General features: G+C 37.9%; 1 protein-coding gene across 2 annotated transcripts; it reads left to right on the forward strand.

Moving 5' to 3' along the window:
• The first annotated feature begins 253 nt into the window (after positions 1–253).
• On the forward strand, positions 254–17,215 carry LOC116259128 (pectinesterase 31). Of its 2 annotated transcripts, XM_031636776.2 has the most exons (6): positions 257–642; positions 1,485–1,589; positions 6,907–6,984; positions 7,119–7,306; positions 16,448–16,621; positions 16,763–17,215. In XM_031636776.2, the coding sequence occupies exons 1-6, from the start codon at positions 400–402 to the stop codon at positions 16,923–16,925; spliced, it is 951 nt and encodes a 316-aa protein (XP_031492636.1). In that variant the 5' UTR covers positions 257–399; the 3' UTR covers positions 16,926–17,215. The 2 variants fall into 2 exon arrangements, with proteins under 2 accessions (XP_049935088.1, XP_031492636.1); XM_050079131.1 differs by lacking the exon at positions 16,448–16,621 and having other exon boundaries at positions 254–642.
• Positions 17,216–25,585: the final 8,370 nt, after the last annotated feature.

Genomic DNA, 25,585 nt, shown 5'->3' on the forward strand with positions numbered 1-25,585 from the left:
GCTGCACATTCCATGTGCATTGCTTTCTGTTAGACTCGACGCGCGATTAAATCCCAGATACCTTTCAACTATGCTTAAGCTGGTAAAGCAGCAGCACCTTCTACTGGCTTGACCGGACCAACACAGTAGTTGGATAACAGTGTGGTGGTGCGTTTAGAAATAAAAAGGCAGCAAAGGTGACACGAGCAAAAATTTGTCAGAGTTTTGACACTTTGTTTTTATAGCCAAAGGCTGTTGGAGTGCACATTTTTGATCTGCCGTGTGATTACATGGCCCATTCTTATTTGTTCGGGACCAGGGCGTTACTCACGGGGCAGACCCTCTACGCGTAAGCCCAACGCAAAATCCGGTCTCCTTGATCATTGTGCTGTGATATCAAAGGGAGTAGCTGCGTCGGCCATGGCGGCAGTGACTTCGAGGGTTGGAAAGGATGGTCTGTGCCAATTCAGGACAGTGCAGGAAGCAATCGACGCCGTCCCCTTACAGAACAGAGTCAGGAGGATAATCGAGGTGTGCCCTGGCGTCTACAAGGAGCCCGTCTACGTTCCCAAGACCAAGAATTTCATCACGCTGAGGGGTTTCTGCCGTGAGGAGACCATCGTCACCTGGAACAACACAGCCAGCAGGATCAACCACCACCAGGTCTTGTCCATAGGCGATATCATACTCTAATCCAATGATCCCCTGTCAGGAAACATAACATATTGCCCAAAATGATGCTGTGTGTATAGGTGTGTTCATCGGTTATGAATATCCGGAAGTTATTCCTTGTTCTGCACTTCTGTTCATAGGTCTGCGGCTCCTCCTGAGCTTTTCTTCTTCTCTTTTCTGATTTACAATAATTTCAGCGGTTCAGATGAATGGTTTTTATCTACAATGTAAGGCCTCGTTTAAGATTGTTCTTTTTGTTGGTAGGATAGTCTGTGATGCTAGGATTGGGAAGGGGATTTTTCCTGCTGAAGTCCCTGAAGTAGTTTTCCTTGGCGAGAAGCCGCTCAAGTTGCGAAAATTTGTATAGATCTGTTTGGGTCAATGCTGATTGACTTTTATGTAGTTAAAACTTAAACTTATCAAACTTATGTATCCTTGATACTGGCTATTTGTTGTGGAATCCAAACTTGTTTCTTCTAGATATAATAGAGCAAGGAAATGAAGTTAACCGCGTTATGTCATAGAGATGCCTTTTGCATCATGGCACGAGTAGTTGATTTCCCTTCTTTCCAGCATTAGCGTTATGACCAATGTCCATAGCCAAAAAAAAAAAGAACCTTCAAGGGATTGACTTGGTGCATCTGTCCAAAGGAAACTATATTGAAACAAAACTATATTTAAGTCTCTTCTTTCAGACATGAAGCACTTGTTTTCCCTTCTTTTTTTCTACATTGTCATCTACACGTAATTGCAAGCGAGTTAAGGCCAGTTCCTTTTTATTACCATCTGCTACTTTAAGGTGCTAATTATTCTCTTCTTTTAATCGTTTGTAGGATTCTCGTATTATTGGTACTGGGACGTTTGGTTGTGGTAGTTTCATAGTCGAAGGCGAGCACTTCATCGCTGAAAACATTACTTTTGAGAACTCGTCCCCTCAAGTAAGTCCTGTATTTTTCCGTTTTGACTGCTTTTTGAATGCCTGCTTGTGAAGGCTACCTTCTGCTAGAAGCAAACTATACGGAGCTACATTTTCTATTGCTAACAGACATATAAATAATTAGATGATGTTTTAAATTTTATACTGAAAACAACATGAAGTAATCGGATATAACTGATGTTTATGTTGCTGCTTTTCTGCTAGTGGCCGTATACTTAGATGTCAAATTTGAGATACGGAAAGTAAGTTATGATTAAGTTTAAGGACATAACTGGCTTTTGGTATAATTTTTTTTTGTTTTTCTATAAATTTCTTTTCAAAATTTCTAACTCCTTTAACATTTAAAGACGTTCCATCGGCAGTAAATACATTCGATTCGTTTTTTGCTTGTTCAAACTTGGTCAAAGAGGATATATTAGGTGTCATATGAAATGAAGCACCAAAATCTAGAAGCCAATGAACCATACCGAGAGTACTGGAGGTGGATGCTGTTGTTGCTAGTGCTCTGGATTTTGACTCCTTTATCATAGGTTGAAGAGCCATCATGATTTGGTTCAATGTTGTGGTGATTGACGGAAGATCACAACCTTCATTTCGAACATTTGCAACCTTCTTGAGAGTTTGATCAAATTGTCTATTGTGTTGCATGCCTTGAGAATACGAGCCTCCACCTTTATGAAAGTTTCCTCCATAATATCGTGATTGTCCTTCATTGCGGTTTCCCTTCAACTTTAGACAACTAGGTCTTATGTGACCTGGTTCATAACAAAAATGGCAAAACCTTATATTCTCTTTATTTTGATTTTTAAAATGAGGGGGTTTATAAGATCTAATGTTGTTTCCAGGTCTAGAAGTGGCTAAAACTTTGTCTTCTTCTTGTTTGGGAATGAGAACACTGTCCCATTTTTTTGGATAAATTCATTCTTAGTTTCTTCTCCATTTACTTTGGTATGAAGTTTATGAATAAGTGGATGAGAATCTAAGGATAATAGGGCTGACCTTATTTATTCAAATTCAGGTCTTAGCCTTTGAAGAAATTGAAAAAATCTAAATTTATCAGCTTCATCTTTTCTAATCTCGTGACATTTACAATTCGTTCCTAGTTTAGGGCTAAGTTGATCTAATTCATTCCAAACGCTAGAAATTTTTATAAAGTAATCTCTTACATTTTTCTCTCATTGTTTGATATTTTGAGCTTTTTGAATCATCAATATTTTTGGGCCATGTCTTTTTGAGTAAACATTCCTTTGAGGCAATGTTGTAAAAAGTGTATCGTAAGTCGTATCGGTTTGACTTTAAGATACGCCGTATCGTAAAATATTTTAACGTATCGTAACCGTGTCATTTTTTAAAAATAAATCAGAAAAAATAGGGAAAAAAATCGAAAAATTCATAAAAAATAGTAAAAATCAAGAATAATATGTTCTTAAAAAAAAAACATGTTTTACAGAATGACAAACTTATTATTTCTATAAAGTTATGGTTTATCATTCCTCAACATCAAAATTCATAACAACATCAATCTAGAAAGCATAAGAACTCAACAATTACATAACGTACATCATAATTTCATAACCATAGATTCATATGTCATAAGGTCCATAAGTCTATGAGATACCACATCAAAAAGCAAGTTTGAAATTTTATATATTACATCACAAGATGATAATGAAATTGTGAAAATGTTTAATGTCAATACATATAAAATGAAAGCACTCTCGACTCTCATTCATAATCTTCATCATATTCATTCTCATCCTCATTTCCATCTTCTTCTTCTTCTTCATCTTCATGATTTAAAAAAGCTCCTTTCCTCCCAATGGGAATAAGTCACCCACGCACAAATCCATGGTTTAATCGATGATTTCATGGTGAAAACCGATAATTTCATGGTGGAAATCGATGATTTTCCTCCAAGGTGGCACAATCTCTAGGTTAGAAATGAAGAAGGGGCAGGTTTTTATGAAGAAAACGCGAAAGAGGGGGGTTCAGGCTCCCCCTTTTTTTGAAATTAGCCCGTATCGTACGATACGGGGAGTATCGGACCGCATCATACAATATGGGGGCCTGTATCGTATAATCAAAATACAATACACCCCTATTTACGATACGAGGTGTGTATCGTATCGTATTTCCTAAACGATACATTCAACACTGCTTTGAGGTATTCCTATACCTTACTTGCCCTCTCATAGTACATGAGGTTTTGGGGAATTTTAGGTTCAATGCTTTCATAAATCCATTCTTTAATCCTTGAGTTCTTGGTTTCTCAATTATCTAGTTTCTTATAATATTCATTTATAACATTTTGTCTTTCTTCCTCATCTAATTCTTTCTCAATCTCATTTTCCACTTTAGTTAACTTGAGAGAAGGAGGAATGGACGTACCTCTTGTGAAGTCCCATAAGTATTTTCCTTTGATGCGCATCTCTAAACATTTAGCCCATAATGTATAGTTAGTTCCATCAAGCTTGTATGGAGCATGATAGCTCCCTTCCTCGATCAAAATTTTGGAATCCTCCATGAAAATTACTATAGAGGACTAAGTGATACTTTTGGACGTTTTCCGAGTAGGTGGTGGATGATGATCAGCTGATTTATTCAGATTAAGGAAAATCGGTTTCAAAAACTGAGGCTGGAATAACTCCAGACCAGATTCTGATTAGAATCAGATGTATACTTTGGAGTGCAGCAGTAAACCAAGATCAAAACAACAGAATATTGAAGTCCTGTTTTGGGATGAATATCCTTTTTCCTAGGTACAACAAAAAGGAATAGGTCACTTAGCTTAGGAGCGGACAATCCTTGAGAAAATTCCACAAAGAGGTGGTGCCACTTGAGAATGATAGCAACAAACGGGTAGAAGTCTGATGATTCAGTCTTTAGAGGTAAAACAGCAACCCAGCTTCAAAATTCCAATAAAAGAATCAGCCCTCCTAGGGCTTTGATACCATGAAAATGTGACTACAACAGTAACCAAATAAATATGCAGCAGAAATAGGCACCTAAGGCCAAGTGGAAATAAGTAATCTTTATTCAAATGACTAGAGAACTGCTGTTCATAACAGCTTATTTTGTACAAGGATAGTTAGGTATTTATACAAGAGAAGAGAGGAGAGGGTGGATAGAACTAGCCGTTGGACTAGTAAAAAATAAAAAAAATAAGACCTAAAAAAAACGATCTATCAATAATACATTATTAACACATGTATCAGCCTATATTTAAATATGTAATGTTCGTACATAAACATAAGTAATATATGCATTCATGTACCTTATTTCTTAACGTATAGTAGTTTGAGGACATGACCACATCATGTCCATGTTGAGATATCCATCTGATCTCCTTCATGTGTGAATTACATTTGCACAAAGGTGAAGAGGCTTGATCCATTGCATTGCAAGAATGATATTGATCCACAACTAGAGGTAGCATGGGTAGGTCTGCCAGAACTTTTACAGCTGCAACCAGAGATCTTCATGGTCTGGCACACCTCTTTGTTGTGCATCTTCTATCATTAACCACAAACTCAAATGAGTCAAATCCAAGATTCCAACCTTAAGGCCACTCAACCCTAGTTGCTTTGTTATCTGGCTTCTCATGAACTTGTAGGTAGATGTGTAAAAAATATCGAAACTGGTTGGCCCTTACACCTTCTTTGCACCATCATGGCCTATGGGACTTGAATTCTACCCAACGCATGGTAAGAAATCTCCGAGGTTGATCGTCATCGTCATCCGCCACAAACATGTTTAGATCTTACATTGCTGTGAGGGTTTCATTTCTTGTCATAATAATTGGTATCTTTTGTTTTTTCTTCAAGTCTTTTTAATGGACATCCATCTGGGGAATTTACATTTCCTGGTGAATTAGGGTTAGTCACTCTCACTCTTTCTGTTTTGTACTATTACCATTTCTGTTGAACATTTGGCATGTGATTCCTTAATGCACCCATTTGTTACCTTTTGAATCCATCCACCTTTTTGTCTGCAATCCTTTCAAGGTTGAAGTCATTCATTATCATTAGAGCTGGTGTTTCACAACCTAAACCTTGGTTTTTAGGTCTCTTGAAGCCCCCAAGTAAATGCCATAACCTATATTACATAGGCACTTGGATAGTGGCCGCATACAAGTGTGGACATGACTACACATAGGTACGGGTACAGGTGCAGCTCTGGACATGTTTCGGGTGCGGTTTCGACTGCGTCGGGTGTAGTTGCTGCACTTGAGGCCGAACCCATCAAATTTTGGATGCAGTCAATTTTGACCAAGTCTATGACTGCTCAAAGTTTGTAGCGTTTTCTTTTTTATTTCATTGTATATATATACAGTACAATATTCCATCCTCAACCGAAGTCAAAGACTATGGAACTGTCCTGCTGCGTTGTAGAACCCTCCAACGACCTTTCTTTGTCTTCCAACATCCAAGAACCTTCTCCGGTGAGGTGACTATTTTCTATAGCAAAATAGAAGTTCTCTGGCGTTTGTGCTTCTCCAGCAAACACGCTTGTCTCTGGCAAACCCTCTTTTCCCTCTTCTCTCCAGTGAACCCTATTTTCTGAAGCTGACTCTAATTTTTTCTTTCCGACAACTGGTATGAGCGTTGGCTCCTCCTCTGCCTATTTTTTTCCCATGCAGGTCTTTGTTCTGATTGTTGCAGCATCATGCATTTTAGATGATTTATTTGAGTTGAATATGTTACACTTGCTGTGTTCTAGAGGGGTGCATGTTGTTTTTTTTTCCCTGCCAACTTGCTAGTTGCTACTAGATTTGTTGATTGCAACAGCTGATTGTCTGATTTTTCTTTCCTTCTGTTTATTTAACTGTTTCTTCTCCGGTTATGGTATCTTTGTTAGATTTCCTGATTATTGGAGCCAATTTATTCATATGAAATTATCAATCTAATTCTGCTTGTTTACATTATTCTTCATGTCTACTAATTACTAATTCATCGATTGTTAACAAGTAGTATGTTCAATTTGGCCTGCTACAGTTTACTCATCTTTTATTTCCTCTTAACTTCAGAACTTTGTATCTCGTTAGATCAGAGCGATGTCCTCAATTGCCACACACCATACCCATAGCAGAACCTATACCCATACCCATATGGCATAGGCCGTGACTGTGCTTAGAGTGTGCTATCAAAGGCTGTGCACATGGGCATGCATGCACAGTAACAGATACTGATGAACATTCGACACCCAAATTTTTCAAACGTTTGGTTTGTGGAACTAAATTATTATTATTCTTTTATGGTAAAAGTACATGTTGAGTTAATTAGTCAGATCAGCTTATTTTGGTCATTCAAACTTCACAGGGTTCTGGCCAAGCTGTTGCAATGAGGGTTACAGCTGATCATTGCGCATTTTATAATTGTAGGTTTCTTGGGTGGCAGGTAAGCATAATGGAATTTTTTTGTCCAGTGGTAATCATTGCTGGGATTTTTTATTGAATCATGTGATTTTCATTCCTTCTGTTTCACCCTGATTGGCACATGCTAAGAGCTTTGTTTCTCACCAATACACTTAGGACACACTTTATCTGCATTTCGGAAAGCAATATCTAAGGGACTGCTATATTGAAGGAAGTGTTGACTTTATCTTTGGAAATAGTACCGCTCTTTTGGAGCATTGTCACATCCACTGCAAGTCTCCTGGTTTTATAACTGCGCAAAGTAGGAAGTCTCCTCAGGAGTTGACAGGCTATGTTTTCTTAAGGTTTGTTTCTCAGTCCACTATTCTTGAGGATTTTCAAGAACTGCATGTTTGTTCTGTTTCCACATTCAGATAACTAGGCTATAATATGAATTATGCTGGAAGGAAACATTGTCTTTATTTTGTAAATGGAAAATAAGTGCCTTTGCTCTGTCTGATCTCTAACTCTATAAGAAGCTCGTAGTGCAGGGTTGTTAATCCTTGTTTTACCACCATCATTAAAGATGGAACTTGTTCATCACCTTTTACTCTAATATTGTACCAAGTCAGCTTAGAGTCTTTTGGATTAATCATTCTCACATCCACCTCCCAATCTCTTGGTTGTGTTTCTGCATGTGCCAAGATGTCCCCTGTATGCATCTATTTTTGAGGTTTTGGATTTGCTGTCATCATTTGTAGGTTCTGTGGATCTTCATTATTGTTACATTCCACACTTGCTCAACTTGGTTTCTTTTCTTTTATTCTCACACAAGCATCTGAAGGTATCTAACCTCAAGACCATGCTCACTTTTTAGTTTTGTCAATTCATGCTGATTCTTGCAATCCGTAAACCACTATGATCATGTTGTACTTTTTCCCATTGAGTGCCTTCATATGCACCATTGTAAAACCATAAAGTCATCAGAAGCTATTCCCTTTGGAATGGTTTGTAGTTAATGAGACCAGCCAGTTGACCATATCTATGTAAATACATATAAAAATCATAGGCATATGCATATATCTTTAGCACCCTGTTCAAACTTATGGTGTGTGACAAAAAGTTTGCCAAGAAGGATCTTAGAACAGGAACTGCAAATAGCCAAGTGAGTTTTAAAGGATCTTAGAACAGGAACTGAGAATAGCCAAGTGAGTTTTAAAGGATCTAGAGCTTTAAGTTTCAGGTTTGTGGCTTCTGGCCATGCATATGGTCATGCTTTGCTAATAAGAGTTTGGTTGTTGATAGGATGGTATAAGAGTCAGAGTGACCCATGGATAAAGCATAAAATGGTTCATATGAGACAAATCAAGCAGACTGCTTAGTGGATTTGTTCGATCTTCAAACTCAATGGCCTCTACAGCTAGGTACTGATGTATCTACTAGTGTCTTGACTTCATCCTCGATAGGTAATGAACGAAGGGGTACTAAGGTCAAGTTATTATATTCTAATGAGTTATTTGGTTAATGACTATCAGGGCTTCACATTCTAGGGCGTACAACAGTATCAATGATGCTAAGTTAGATCATCTCCTTTATAGATAAAAGAATGTCCCTGATCTTCCTTGGGCACATTATCATAAAGTTTTTCCTTCTCAAGAAACTAAGTTTTCGAGGGACATATAATTTGTTACTATTGGGATCATAGGTATGGTTAAAGGACATTTAAGTTTCTTTTGAGTAAGAAAAGCTCAGTTTTTTTATCCCTTCAGTAAGAAAAATAAAAAACAGACAATATAAAACAGAAAAAATAGAAGCTAACTGCTAAACATGACCACATGGGGATGTTAATCTTGGTGAAGAATGAAAGAATGGAATCAATAGATGAATAAAACATATAGTCGGACAAACAGTCGCCACATTCACTCAAAAGGTCACGATTCACATTTCAGAAAAATACAACAAAATCCTGGACACTGTAAGAATCTTCACAAAGTACTCGTCTCTCCGTATGCAAAACAGATATATTGAGAGGAGAGGATGAAAGAAGACGATGGAGGAAAGGGAGCAGCCGGCTTAACACAGCCCTGCGTTCCTTAATCTTTTAATTAAAGAGAATAACCCTAATAGGTTACAACAGATTTGTACATAAAATTATAAAATATTACAAGAGAGCCACTGCCCAGTAACTTTAGACGTGTGGATATAAGGAGAATGGATCGGGTCTGAACAGACCCGATCTCCATACGCTAACAGCTCCCCTCAAGTTGTGCATGAGATTTGATCATGCACAACTTGTTCTTCAAATCCCAAAAATGCTGCCCTGTGAGACCTTTGGTAAAAAGATCAGCTATCTGTTCATTGGTGGATATATAAGTAGGCAAGATCTCGGCTTCTTCAACCTTCTGACGAATGAAATGTTGATCAATCTCTATATGTTTGGTGCGATTATGCAAAATGGGATTGAAAGCAATTTTTATCGCACTTTGATTGTCACATAGTAATGATGACCGAACAATAGGAAGATTGAGCTCCCCAAGTAAATGACGTAACCATGACGCTTCAGCCGTCCCTGCAGCCATTGCTCTATACTCTGCCTCAGTGCTAGATCGTGCAACAACACGCTGCTTTTTACTGCTCCAACAAATGAGATTAGAATCAAGAAAGAGACAGAAACCTGAAACTGATCGTTGGTCATCGGGATCGCCTGCCCAGTCGGCATCAGTATATGTATATATGCTATGTCCAAGAGAAACATTGGAACATTTTGTGTAGACTAGTCCATCTCCAAGAGTAGCTTTGAGATACTGTAGGATCCGCTTAGCGGCATCCATATGTCCTTCAGTGGGTGCATGCATGAACTGAGAAATCTGATTTACAGCATATACTATGTCTGGGCGAGTAAAGGTAAGGTATTGTAACATACCAACAATGCTGCGATAGAATGTGGGATTGGAATATGCAGCAGTTCCATCATATGCAGTCAATTTAGTATTCAGAACACTGGGGGTAGTGATGGGTTTGCAATTAGTCATACCTGCCATGTCCAAAATATCAAGGGTATACTTGTGCTGTGTAAGAGTCAAACTATCATTTGTCCTGTCAAGTTCAACACCCAAAAAATATCGTAATTCTCCCAGATCCTTCATCTTGAATTCTTGCTTCAACATACCTTTAACATAAGATATATGTGAAGAAGAATTCTCAGTTATAACAATATCATCAACATAGATAAGTAACCAGGTGGTAGCTTCTCCAGTGTGATAGATAAACAAAGAGTGATCGAAAGAGCTTCGGAGAAAACCAACTTGTTGTATGTGATGAGAAAAACGATCAAACCATGACCTAGAAGCTTGCTTCAACCCATATAGAGACTTATGTAATTTGCAAACCCATTTTTGAGAATCATGAGTAGTGTAGCCGGGAGGTTGCTCCATGTATACCTCTTCCTTAAGAATTCCATGAAGAAAAGCATTTTTGACATCTAACTGAAAGAGAGGCCATCCATACGAGACTGCAAGAGAAATAATCACACAGATTGTTCCCATCTTGATGACTGGACTGAATGTTTCATCATAATCTTCCCCATATTGCTGAGTGAAACCGCGCGCCACAAGTCGTGCTTTATACCGATCAATGCTACCATCTGGTTTATATTTCAGTTTATAAACCCATTTGGATCCCACAACATTCTTATCAGCTGGACGATGGACAATCTGCCAAGTCTGACATTCATGCAAGGCTGCCATTTCCTCATTCATAGCTTCAACCCAACATTTTTCCTTACTCGCATTGTGATAAGATGTTGGTTCCACCTTTTTGCTGACTTCTGTCATAAACAGCTGAAAATCCAAAGAAAAATTGTTATAGCTCACCCATCTATCAATAGGATGTCGCACGCGTTGTGATTGGCGTGGAACTGCAGTAGGAACTGATCGCCTAGAATACACCAGGCCTGAGAACTGATTATGTATAGGTGGCTCACTGGGCTGAGAAGATGAAGGCATGCTGTCCAAGGAAGTAGTGCTGCTCAAGGAACTAATTACAGATGTCTCGGGCTCATTAACAACTTGCTCATTGTGCTCAGTCAACATTGCTGCCCCTTGTCTTAAGATTTCAGCATGAAGCCAAGTATCATAAACTTCATTTTTGTCCTTGAGTGTCACAGAAGTAGCCTTGGGATCCTGTAACCTGTTCTCATCAAAGACAACATGCCGTGAAATATGTACACGCCCAGTTTTAGGGTTGTAACACCTATAACCCTTGTAATTTTCTGCATACCCTATAAATCTACATAAAACAACACGATCTTGAAATTTGTTTCGCAAGGAAACATCAACATGCACATAGCACACACATCCAAAAACACGCAACTCCTCATAACGTGGCTGTTCTTGCTGTAAAAGAAAAAATGGTGATTTTCCATCAAGCAAAGCCAATGGCAATCGATTTATAACATGTACAGCCGTATGGAAAGCCTTGGTCCACAATGTCATAGGTAAGTCTGTTTCATGCATCATGCTGAGTGCACTTTCAACAATATGCCTATGTTTCCTTTCAGCAATTCCGTTTTGCTGAGGTGTATGCGGACATGAAATTTGTCTAGTGATCCCATTATCTAGTAAGTACTCAGTAAATTCATTAGAAATAAATTCACCACCACCATCACATTGAAAATGCACAATATTACTGGAGTATTTATTTTGAACCAAGACATGCAATTGAGTGAATAAGCGAAAAACTTCTGATTTGTGTTTCATGAAATGGATCCAAGTATATCGGGAATATGAATCAACAAAAATGACATAGTATCTACTCCCAGAAGAAGGAACTGGAGCAGGCCCCCAAACATCAGAATATATGGTGTCAAAAACCTTTGAAGCTCTTTTATTTATTAATTGAAAAGGAAGGGCATGGCTCTGGACTCACTGACAGAACTCAGACTGGACTTATCTAAGAGTCCGTCTGCAACAAGATTTCGAACAAAAGATTGACTACAATGAGCTAACCGACCTTGCCAAATGGATGGCTTATTATACTCTGTGACATTGACTTCACTATGACTTGGAAAACATGAATCGGAAAGGTGAGGTTTTGACATCTGTGGAGCTCCTTCAAGGACATACATATCTCCTTTGTGAGTGCCCTCAGCGAATGTCTTCTTGGTTCGAGCATCCTTGACATAAACAGAAGAGGGTGTGAATTTAACAGAGGATTGAGTATCATCAATAAGCTTGGACACTGAAATAATATTTTTCTTGACACTTGGAACAACAAGAACATTCTTTAATGGAATCGAATAAGAGCCCATAGAAATTTGTACATTTCCAATGTGTGATATTGTGTGATGGGAACCATCTCCCGTGACAACTGAGCCTTTATCTAAATAAGGGAGAGCACTAGAGAGATTACCTGCGTCACCAGTAACATGAACTGCTGCTCTAGAGTCCACATACCATTCTGCTTGCTCGTTTTGTTTCAAATGAAGCTTAGACAGGGCTGTCATGAGGAGTTGTTGTACGTCTGCTGAAACATTAGATCCAGATGATGATGAAGCTGACCCTGTTGCTGCCTTGTTCTCACGTCTAATCTGATTATTTTTGTTCTGCGGGATGTGCCAACATTCTGACTTTACATGCCCCCTCTTGTTGCAATAGAAACAAGTCGGAACCCTTCTAGATGTGGCAGAAGTATTGTTCATGCCTTGTGGTGTTGGGAGAATCCCTCTTCCCATTCCTGCCTGAGGAATCCAAGTACGAGTGCGATTCCCTTGCAATGCATGTGTCCCTGTGATCAGTACATTGTGACTGTTGGAAGGTATCAAATTCTGTCGCTGAACACGACTAGCTTCGTGTTGGAATAACTTAGCCTTGAGATCTTCGAAAGATGGAAGAACAGGTAGGACTTCCAAGGCTGTGCAAAAAATATCAAAATCTGTTCCCAGTCCACTCAAGGCTTGTTGCACTTTGTCCTTGTCGCTGACGGGATGTCCAATGGCAGCAAGTTGATCACTTACACTTTTAATTTCATTCAAATATTCCAAAACAGTACGCGTCCCACGCTTGATGTCCTGAAATTGCCTTCTTAACTGCAGAAAACGTGCTTCGGACACTTGAGAATATGTGGTGGCAAGGGTAGACCACAACTCTAGGGCTGGTAAATCATCATCAATACCTCCTAATACTTCCTCTGACAAAGTAGAAGTAATATAGGCAACAAGGGACTGGTCGTGAGCCAGCCAAACTTCATACTCAAGATTATTTTCAGTAATGGTTTCATATTCAAATCTGATTTCACTCATAGCCGCAGCCCCAGCAGCTTGATCTCCCACTACGGTCTTCTTCACTTCACGGTCAATTATACATAGGAGGTGCTGGAGTAGTCCCATCGATATGCCCGTAGAGTCTATGACTTTTATTAAAAGGGACTATTTGACGTTTCCAAGTCAAATAGTTACTATGATTCAGCTTTTGAGAAATAAGTTGGGAGAGAAAGCTAGAAGATAGAAGAGAGGGAGTCGGTTGATCCATAATTGATTTAGGGCAACGACAGAAATTAGGGCAAAACGATGAGAAATTAGGGCACAACGATTAGGGCAAATCAATTAGGGCAAATCACGCAAAATTTAGGGCAGAAACTGAGAAGAGGGATGACCACGCCAGAAAAGAAAGAATTTAGGGCAGATTAGGGCTAATCACATCAAACTGAAATCACTCACCAGAGGACGATGCAACCTGTCTCTGATACCATGTAAGAATCTTCACAAAGTACTCGTCTCTCCGTATGCAAAACAGATATATTGAGAGGAGAAGATGAAAGAAGACGATGGAGGAGAGGGAGCAGCCGGCTTAACACAGCCCTGCGTTCCTTAATCTTTTAATTAAAGAGAATAACCCTAATAGGTTACAACAGATTTGTACATAAAATTATAAAATATTACAAGAGAGCCACCGCCCAGTAACTTTAGGCGTGTGGATATAAGGAGAATGGATCGGGTCTGAACAGACCCGATCCCCATACGCTAACAGACACATGGGACAAAAGGGGCAAATCACAAAAGGGGCAAATCAGCAAACAATGAAATCAGGCAGGACACAAAAGGAAGATGACAAAGAAAATGAAAAAATGCTGAAAGGCTACATGAATCAACGAAGGGGAAAGTTGAAAATAAAAATGTGAATGCATGGGATAAAAAAAAAAATCAGCAAAGCACTACGTTGAACATAAAAAATGCAAGACAAAGATAGCAGTAATTTAAAAAATGAAGAAATGCTACCAGAACCTGTTGCTCACCGGAAATGTAGCCTCCCAATGTGAATCGTAGTCATTGGCCAAAGAAGTCTCTGGATGCCGGTTGCTTATCCATGATTTGAAACCCAATCGACAACACAGGAGAGCGGAGCAGCCCTTGTTCAGTTGAAGGCTGCCTGTTCGCTGTGTTTAAACATGGTGAACCTAAAAAAAGGTAAAGTTTTGGACCAAAATGAAATCAGTCAACTTTGACCGAGTCTGTTTCTTTGTCGGTTACGGCCTTGGGTGCGTTGACCACATCCAACATGGCCTGGACATGCCTTGGATGCATTGACCACATCTGACATGGTTTGGACCATGTCCAAACCCGCACCTCCATGTCGACTTGCATTGACACAAGTGCGGTAGGGCTTTTAATGCACCTGTGTATCATAGGTGTGGCATGATAAGACAGTACTTCATTAAATCTTGAAACAACAATAAAATGATGAAGTGGACCACTTAGTTTTTTTTTTTTTTTTTTTGATAAAGAAAGGTCGACCTGCTAAAAACCTTGTCTGGTATAAATATGAAAGATCAAATCCTAATACTGAAATCCAGTGGCATGTCTGTGTTTTTGGAACAAAAATATAAAGGACATCTGTTTTTATGCAATTTCAGGCGTTTGCCTAATTTTATCTGATTTTAGATGTCTTGTTTTATATAGATCTTGGTATGCCTTTGTATTTTGTCTTATGCTTGGCAAAGTTCAGATTGGGATACAAATAAAAGAAGTAGAAGAGAATAGAACTTATAGACTGCAAGCAAATATGCAATCATTAGTAAAACAAAATCCAGCAAGGACAAAACTGATTGTAGAGTTCAGAAACAAGAGTGCACAAAATCTGTTTGGATAAAAAGAAAAAGATTTCAGACCAAATGACTTCTGTAGACAAAGAAACTTGACCAAAAAATAAAAGAGATGCTGTTTGGTTAGATTAGAAAGAAAGAAAATGAACCAACAAACTGATGGAGAGAAGAGTAGACCAGAAAATCCTGTTTTGCAGCATATGAGAGTTCTCCTATGGCGCTCCTTAAGTGGCAATTTAACACTGCTTTGATACCATGTTATATTTTGATGGGTAGACCTCTCCAATATGAGGAAACAAAAAATAGAGAGGGAGAGGCACGGGTGGGGGTATGGGCACAGCAATTTTACAAAATGTGGATACGAGGGTATGGCAGGGTAGATATATGTGTATATAAAAATACCACAAAAAATTCAAAATGAAAGTAACATTTAAATAAACAGCTAATGTACTAAAAATAATACATGTTAATGACCAATAACTCACAAAACAGAAAGAAAACTGCACTAAAAACAAGCTAAATCAAGTCAAAGTGAGTAGTTTGGATCAGTTTTGGTCCAAAAGGTACCTACATATGTCCTTGGACCTAGATCACAGCAGGTTTTGGGCATTACCTTAATACATAAGAAAAATGAAAAGAAAACAACAAATTTACATTAAGAAATAAAGGAAAATATTTACTTTAAGATAAACTCAAATGTATACGTGAATACGATGATAATATGCACGTGCGTGCACACACACACACACACACACACACATACATACATTTAACATCAAATGCCTATTGATGAGGGGCCTATCTTCATGTCAATGATCTATTGCCTCCGAGCTCCTTAACCTAATGCAGCACTGAGTTTGGACGGCGGGAACCATAGCATTCTACATGGAACAAAATTGTTCTTATGGGTGGTTTAACCAAATATATGCAAATTACAAATGGTAAGTTCTTTTTTAATGTGAACATTCTGTTCTGGTTTTCTACCTCCAACGTGTTGGTTTTGGTCCAACACTTGTCTCAGAAGGAGCTAGAGCGGCTCAATTGCCACCAGCAAATCAATTGCAAACCTCTTAGACTTTGAAATGGGAAAAAGTGGAGATGAAGGGCTTTTAGGTGTTACACATGGGGAAGAAAAGAAAGGAACGGTGAAATGGCAGCTACTGAATCAATTAGACTGCATAGTTAAAACATTGGAAGCATGCCCATAACCTATCCAGAAGTTATTTCCTTTGCATTTTCTTCTTTTTCTTAAAGAGTTGCTTCCATCCAAACTAATGTGATGTTTTATATAAATGGGATGTAGATGATCATCAATGGGAATGGTGAAGGATCTTATGCATACCTTGGATGAGTTGCTTCCATTCAGAGTCTCAGACTAATGTGAGCTTTTATATAAATAAAAAATGCAGATGTATTATCACTGGGAATGGTGAAAGATCTTATGCATACCTTGGAAGGCCGTGGGGACCGTGTGCGAGGGTTGTATTTGCATATACGTGGATGGATGCCTGTATCAAACCTGCAGGATGGAATAACTGGAATAATTCAGAGAATGAAAGAAGTGCATGCTTCTATGAGTACAGGTTATGATGCAAAGATTAGCTAATACGATACTGTATTTAGCATTTCTCAGGATCCTAATGAACACTATTGGATATCGAAATTGCAAAAATTACTACTTCCTATTTGTACAAGCTTCTTGACTATGTGATGTTCTCCTGCAGATGTTTGGGTGTTGGAAGCAGTCGACTGCAGAGGGTGCCATGGGCTCGAGAACTTGTGGATGACGAAGCAACTCAGTTTCTTGCCCATAATTTTATAGATCCCAATCCACAGAAGTCATGGTTGTTAAATAAAATTACGATGAAAATCCCTCTTTCCGCATAATTTACTGTGTTTGGGTTGGGGCAAGAGATTGGGAAAATGAAACTAGAATAGAGCACTTTGGCACTTGGTACATATTTGAGGTCTTTTCTCATGTAGTATTTTGGTTTGTCAAAGTAATTGTTATAATGTGTTCAGTGTCCCTGCTCTTTACTTTTGACTTGTGTTAATGCACAAGTGCAGGAAAAATATCTGCTACCCTTTGTACAAGTGCATATACTGTTGTTATGATGAACTGGATGATTGCTTGAAAAGTGGATCCAACTAGGAAAGTTGCAAAGAATTGTTTTAAACGAGAGTTTCCCATTCCCCCACCGCATTTGTGCGCCTTCACTCCTTTTAATTGCCAAACCTTTTGTGGTCATTCTCCTCCTCAAGCATCCTGCTTTGTGGATTTGTGGAACGGGAATTTGACTATGGAATGCCATCTCTACCCACATGGTGTAATGAATATTAGGACTTCAAAAATTTATTATCCATTTAATATATATATATATATATATATATATATATATATATCCCTAAAGTTCTACCCTTTTCTCCCTGCTTCTGGGGCCTAGACTGTTTCCAGACTTGGATGGAGAGTGGTATTACCCTTTAGATAGAGCATTGTGCATCTACTTAGAGTAGTGCCTGTACTTTCATCAGTCTGCCAATCTGATCAGCTATGCTACATTCTTTGAGGGGAGAGAGAGAGAGAGAGAGAGAGAGAGAGAGAGAGAGTTGGGGGTAGGTGGGATGAGGGTGGATTTTAAAGGAAAAAACACTAGCCTCAACTGTGCCACTTGTACTGTATCTTGTCCTTGAATCTATTCTCAAATCACCCCATTCTTATGTCAATACAAAGGCCTAAAACGCACTTGGCCAAAAAGATATTAATGTCATTTACTCTCGCAGGGATTTCAATCTGTGCTTGCATTGATACAAAGATGTATCCGCCTTCATCAAGACTTCAACTGACATAAATGCGTTTCATTGTTAATATTCTCAATCCTCATGGAGACAATATAACACTTTGAATCCCTCTTTGTATAAGTCTCATATGAAGAAGCCCTGCAAAACTAGATGCTTTGCAAAACCCTCATATCTAGACCATATAAGTTTTCACGGAATTTGAAGAATTATTAGTGTGGGAGTACCTTGAAGAACTGTGAAGATGTACATTGCTTGATATTCACAAATATTGCATGTTGTTGTCGGGTACCTCAATTGCATGGGCATCTCCTCCTCATTCTACTCTACTAGTTCTTGTGAATTTTATTTATTTTTTTATCCTATAATTTTTATTTGGTTTTGCAATCGGAGTATTTTCTCTAATTTTTCTGGAACTCCAAGATTAGACATTGCACAAGCTCATTAGGTTATGAATGGTGTAACAAAGTAAATAACTATAACCACAATCTCATTAGGTTATGAATGGTGTAACAAAGTAAATAACTAACAAAGTAAATAACTAGACTATGTAAAAAATCTTTTGAATAATTCTGCTATACATTGCTTCGCATATATAGAAAATTCGTTGATTGTATAGTTATGACGAAATTGCCAAACTATGTAAAAATCCCTCAAGTAGATGGTAAATTGCTAAAAGTAAATCCCTCGTACTAAATTGCGAGTAACTTGTGTGTACGTGCTTTTTTTAAGAGGACTTCATTGTTTGTAATGAACTAAGGTCACCAATAATTTATGCTTCATACTTTGTGCACATATATAGTGGCTCTAGTAAGGAGTGCCTGCGTTGTGCAGCAACCTCCTCTGTGGGATGGCGCAAGTAATGAGGGTTTTGACTATTTAAGAATAATTTGTTGAAAGAAGAAAAGGTTGGAGAAATAGGAAAAAAGTGAGAATTAAAGGAAGGCATGGACGTAGGGCTGCACAATGAGTCGAGCCAGCTCGAGCTCGACTTGAAGTTGCTCATCTAAACTCGATTCCTCTATAAACAAGTCGAGTTTGGGTTCAAATGTATGCTCGAAATTTTAAACGAATGGAGTTTGAGTTGTAGGAACTTGACTCGGCTCGATTATATAATAAATGTTGAATTATAATGAGAAAATAGTTAAATGAGTAGCAACTAAACGAGTTAAAAGAAACAAGATGGGCGTAACATAAACTAGTTAAACGAGTTCAAGCTCGATACTATATAGTCGAGTTGAGCTCGAGCTTGTTCTATAAAGCTCGACTCGAGTTTGAGCTTGAGTTTTTTGAGCTGGGACGAGCTGAAGCTGGCCCAACTCGAGCATGACTCGGCTTGTGTGCAGCCCTACATGGACGTGAGGAGAGAGAGCAAGTGGATGGCGCGTAGGAGAGAGAAAAGAGAATATAAGAAGGGAGGGATGAAGAGGTGAGAGAAGGGGAGTTGAATAAGAGAGGAACATAGTCTTGGGCCTTGAAAATAGTCCCAAACAGCCTTACCTATCCTCCTTTAGGCCTTCATTACCTTAGGTTCAGTGAGACCCTAAAGTACTAGGCCAAGGCCGTAGACAATTTGCCATTTTGCCCTTAATTACCTCAGAAAACCCTACAATCCAGTCAACTAAGGGCTGTTCGATTTCAACTAGGCCTGTTTTGAGCTTCATTTAGGTAGGGAAGATATCATTTCTTGCTTACATGTGCTTAGGGTAGCTCATTGAATCTCATGCTAGCTAAATTGAGCCTAGCAGGTTCCACTTGTCTAGAAATGGTTCATTTTTAACCCAATTTCTCACTTGCAACCTAGAACAACTTTTTTCCGTATTCTATTTAGCTGAACTCTAGTGGCCCATACAGTAAAATAACCCAATTTCAGTTCCGACAAACTTGGACACAGTCACTAGGCCACTTCCACTCCCACTTTGATGGGGTTATCCCATTTTTAGTTCAACAGAGCAAAGTCAACCTAAACAAAGCTTAGGGAAGGTTCACGGTGCTCAAAATATCCTAATGTTAGCTCAGCTCTAGTTCAGTTGTGTCGGATTCAGTTTCCAAAGTTTGGAGATTACAATACTAGCTCGCTTCACTCCATTTATGATGTTCAAGCATAATTCTAACTCATTCAAGCGAGGATAGTTCCTGGCAAGTTGGGAATAGGTTCATCATACTTGGATTTACCATCATATATGGGCACCATCATCTCAACTTGTAAAAGCAGTTGCCGGAACTTATTTAATTGACATTTCCACTAGTTTTGTCCCTCATTTTACCATTTCCTTCTCATTTTCAGTTCAGTTGTTTCTAAAAAGCTAAATTTCTGTAACTGGTCTATGGGGCCCCATCGACCTACAAGCCACATAGAAAAAGAAACATCTTTAGTAGGAGCTGCCGCTAACAATGGAAAACAAGCCATACAAATACTAACAACACACCAAGACTTTCCGCCTCAATCCTCTAATCATCTGTAACCTTTCCGGATCTACTGATCATATAATGCAATATAATAACGGAGAGTTAGGACTCCTAAATTCACAAAAACCTACCCAGCAGGAAATAAATCAAAGAAGAAAAATGTTGAGATTTTTTTTTTGGTAAAAACTTAAAATTCTAACTATCTACATCATATTACTGAAATGTCAATATTCTATTTCTATAGGAAAAAAAGAGGGGAAGACTCAAAATCAACACCAATTCATCCCTAACTTCAAAAATCCTAAAATTTTGAAGGCATTCTTTAAAAATAGCTGTAACGGTCTCAAGCAAAAGTCAGCCCAAGTTCAACTTTAATCGTTTGAAAATAACTAGAGACATCCTGTGCCGCACAAGGGCCAAAACTGTCTGTTTTACAATAGTTTGACAAAAACGGGCATTTCTTGCTAAAATCACATTTGATGTTTCTTTTACAAATATTGAAGTATGTGGAGACCAAAAATCAGATTTTTTCTTCAATATGTAAAAATTAAAAAAATTTTGTTATGGATTTGATGCAATTTTTTTTATGGAGTACATTTAAAAGATATTTTAATTGCAAATAAGTGGGAGTCATACACCAATTTTAAGTTCCAACTTCCACTTTAGTGTCGAGTCGGGCCGAACCAATATGGAAGGGAACAGGTTAAGTAGCTTATAGACAGATTGAAAAGGAAAAAATACTTGTTTTATTAAAACTCAGAGATAAAATTTACATTGTCGGAAAATAAATACATCAAACCAAAAGAATTAGTTGTGCTTGAGGCATTTCTTTAGGTATCATTAAACTCTTCAGCGAGAAGTATGCATAATCAGCACTCCACCTTGCCCACCCTCCTCCTGGTTCGCCTGAGAAAAGTCTACCATCAAACAGAACTAAACACATCTTCTCAATTCTATTAAACTGTAGTAGAATAACCTAGAAGTAATCTCTAAAACACTAAACAAACAAATAAAATCACAAAGGAAAAAGACAACCTCAAAGAAAACTCTAATTGAACAAGCTTAAGGCAAGGGACACAGGGTTAGTAGTCTATACTAAATTAGTGGCACTCTCTCTTGTGGTCTCACTTTATGATATTCCTATGATATGTAAAGTAGAGAGCTTACGTGGCATTGATGGTCTCGTAGAGAACACAAGAAAATAAATTACCAAACAAAACGTGCATTGGAGTAATCAAAAGAAAAAAGTGAAAACACTATGACCAGTAGCCGCATCAACTAAATAAAGAAGCTTGACAAACTTGACCGGGGATTAACTAAACTAAAGTGCGCTCAAAATGAAATTTACTAAAGAAAGAACACTCGACCGAGAAGGGGGCCGAGCACCACTCAACTGACGACGTGGACGTCGAGGAGAAAAAGAACAGATTTTTAATCAACAGAAAACTCATCATCTACCTCAATCCATTTTACCGAAATCAATTTTTTCTTGGTTATAAACCATCCTATCGAAATCAAAACAATTATAAAATGTCTATTACATGTACATTCAATAGCTTCTCAAATGCTGAAGAATCTTAGCATGAAGATCCAGAGAAACGGTGATCCAACAACATCCAATCGAATATAAAATCAATCAAATAAATTAAATTAAATCTACAGCTATGCCTAAAACTAGTGAAAGAGGTAGAAGGACTTACCAACAAACACTGGTGTTTAGGAGAAAGCTTGCATATGTATTGCTGCCTGCAAAAACCAGCAAACAAAAGAGAGGGAAAAACATATGAAAAAAAAAGGAAGAAGAACACACAAACAACGGAGAAGAAGAATTAGAACACCCGACAAACCCCGAGTGTCAAACTGGATGCCAAGGTGCCCAACAAACGCTAGAACACTAAAGCAGATAACAAACATCACAAGGCCTAACGTGGAATCTGAGACTCTAGACAAAGAAATATGGGGCTGGAAGTCCCATACATATTTCCCAACAATAATAAAACTTTCCAATAGGTCCAAAGTAAAAACTACTTGTGGAAAATCTAAAAAACTGCAATGTTTCTTGAGGACTTTTAGATGTCACTTTGGATAGTACTTTTGGAACTTTCATCATACAATCACATTAGATTTGGGTCTTCCGCATGGAATTGAGTCCAAATCAGATCCAAGGACTGATCTTTATCCATTTGGATCGGATCCAGATCTGGATTTTCAACAGTATTGCTTCAATACACTGACATGCATGCAAATCCCTCAAATTAGCTCCAAAAGCTATGAAAGTTTGACCAAAGCTTTTCAACACCTATAACAACATAATCATGGGCTTTTTAGAAACATGGATAAATGCATGCAATTAAGATATGTGTATTGTCAATATCATCAGAGCTGAAACAAGTTGCACTTGGGAGCGCTAAGTATCATTTGGGAATAGGAGTGTCCAGATCTAGAATTGGATTCTCGGTTAGCGAAAATATGCATTGGATGTTATCTAGAGAATGGACTTCTTTGATGCAAACCATGTCAATCTTCTGTGGAGCAAAAACTCAAATTAACTTCCATTAAAGGAGAACCATTGCAAAATCTAGAGAAATATAGACCATTTGTTAGGTGATTGATTTGTTTAACTATTACTTGTCTAGACATTTTATTTTTAGTAAACATTTTGAGTTGATGCAACATCCATGATCGCCTTACATGGATGCCACTCTTCGAGTTGTACAATAATTGAAAAATAATCTAGGGCAAGTTCCCTCATGTCATGCACTTTGGTCTTGGACTTGACTTTTATTGTGATTCAGACTGCACTACCTGCCCTAAGACAAGAAAATCTACCACTAGGTATATTTTTGGGCAAAAGCTGAATCACTTGGAAAACAAAAACAATTGCTTCTATCTCTTGATAATCCAGCTGCAACATAATATAAGGCAATGGCCAATGCCACATGTAGGATCATTTGGCTTTGACACCTACTCCTTTATGTATCTATTGTCATCCATTGGCCCAAACGTCTATTTTGTGATAATCAAGTAGCACTCCAAAACTTTGCCCATCCTATTTTGAATGAAAGCACCAAACATATTAGCATTGATTATCATTTGATGCACAAAAAAATTTTAGATGGCACTATTTTCCATGCTTATGTACACTCTCAAGATCAATTGGCTGATATTTTCACCAATTTTTATCCAAGGAACAATTTTAGCATCTTACTCACAAACGGGGTATACAAGTTCAGCACAGTCCAGTTTGAAGGGAGCATTCTGATATTGCATAAAATGTGGAACAGGAAGAGGCAATCCTTTGGAGAGAAACAATTCTTTGGAGAGCACAATTTTTTTGGAAAATCATGTCTCATATGAAGAGTCACATCTCATTATGAAGACATGCACTAATTTTTTTTCATCACTTTATAACTTGTCTTCTTAAATAGACAAGAGCCCAGTGTAAAAAACACATAAACCAATATTGCAATACAAAAATGAAAGATCTTCTTCTCATCAACTCTTGCCTTGCATTTCCTTTGCAGATCCTTGACATTAGCCACTACCACTGTCTTCTCTCGTCTCCTACCTTTTGTAACCCATTTTGCAACAAAACTCAAAGGGAGCAACCCACCACCATCGGACCCTCTCCTTCCATAGCAAGTTATGAGCTTCAATCAATTGGGGAAGCTGATGCACCTCTTCTCTTCAAATGGAGGTGAGTCATCACAATCAAAGATGTTTTGCTGCACACCTTTACATCGATGCCCTTCCTATAAAAAGCATGGCTAAATAAATCGACGGCAGTAACTTAAGTAAGTTCCTTCTATTTTGGCAGGATTGAAATTTTATATTCTGTTGGGGATCTGTAATTATATGCTATATTCTCAATAGATATGTGATGGTCTTTCACAAACAGGACTAAATCTACCAGCAGCGAGCAGCTGTGAATGCATCCTACCTTACGCATGCTTTATTCGACCATAGCTAGGCCATGTTATTACTGACATGATCGTTTCAATTGTAATCAAATATTAGAACCTTGCTGTCTCATCAATTAACATGGCATCAACCTAAAGATTTTATGGATCTTTGAATTGTTTTCATCTTAACCTTTTTTATGTAGGTCCATTGTGCATGCCTAAATCAAGTTTTTGCAATCAACTATGAATAAAGTTGGAAATCAAATTGGTTTAGGCAATCTATTCTTAATGCTCCATATGCTTCTTACATGTCTAATATAAGTTAAGGTGTGAGTTACTGGGGTGGTTTCCCTTTTGATTTATGGTGAATTAGTTTGGTAGTTTCACAAGAAAAAACTTTTAAAATTTTAATAGTTATTAGAATAAGGGGTTTCATGTTTAAATAAGTATAAATGAATTGTGTAACTTAAGTCTTTTGGTGACCTATAAATATGCTATGTATCTATCATTGATCTATGAAGAGAAATGAAATAGCAGCTTCATGTGTTTTCAGCAATGTATAGCTAGTCCTCTCCTCCTTTTGAGAATCAATTTCAACTCAACATCCCAATAAAGTGGTATTAGAGCTTGTTTAGAGGTGTGACTTGGAATTGCAGATATTACTACTGAAGCAGAAGTGTTGGAAACAAAAGGCTGAGTTGAGCATGTGAAGAGATATTGGTAAATTATGAATATGACATTTTGTATGATTCTCTTAATTTGTCACACACTTTGGTTCTTATTTTCAGTGGTGAAAATTACGAATTTTGGATGATCAAGAGGAAAACATTTTTTATTTTTCAAGATTTATGAGATTTGGTAAATAATGGTGTTGCTGGTCAAAATGAAAATCACCTTCAAAATTAAATGACAAATCAGAGAATCGAAAAAAAGGATGCAAAAGCATTATTGGTTTAACAATCAGTTATAGACATCTTTCTAAGGACCACAAAGGCAACCACGGCCAATCATGCATGGAATACTTCAAAGCAGGATTTTGATGGAGGCAAAAAGGTACAACTATTAAGTTACATATATTGCGTTAGAGTTTTTAAACATTTTGTATGAAAAATGGTGATTCTAAACTTCTTTTCAAGACTTAATGAGGTCTTTGAGAGAAAAATATTTTTGACCAAAAGATTGCGGAAAAAGTCTTAACAAGTCTTCCTCATAAGTTTGATCATGTTGTAACTGAAATTAAAGAATCTGAGGATTTGTCATCATACAAGTTTAATGAGTTGATTAGTGCCTTGTTAGCACATGAGAGTCACATGAATAGAATTGAGAAAAAACTAAAGAGAAAGCTCAAACAAGAAGAAATTGACGGAGACCAATGATACAAAAGGTGGATTTAGAGGTCACGAAAAAGGAAGTTATAGAGGCTACTTTTGTGGTAGAGGA

This window comes from Nymphaea colorata, chromosome 8, assembly GCF_008831285.2.
Source record: "Nymphaea colorata isolate Beijing-Zhang1983 chromosome 8, ASM883128v2, whole genome shotgun sequence".
NCBI classification, from domain to species: domain Eukaryota; kingdom Viridiplantae; phylum Streptophyta; class Magnoliopsida; order Nymphaeales; family Nymphaeaceae; genus Nymphaea; species Nymphaea colorata.

Bases quoted from the DNA above. Each gene is read 5' to 3' on its own strand.
- LOC116259128 (XM_031636776.2), top strand. From the start codon at position 400: ATGGCGGCAGTGACTTCGAGGGTTGGAAAGGATGGTCTGTGCCAATTC. The intron at 6,985-7,118 runs GTAAGCATAATG...CAATACACTTAG, and splicing joins GTAGGTTTCTTGGGTGGCAG to GACACACTTTATCTGCATTT. The intron at 7,307-16,447 runs GTTTGTTTCTCA...TAAAAAATGCAG, and splicing joins ACAGGCTATGTTTTCTTAAG to ATGTATTATCACTGGGAATG.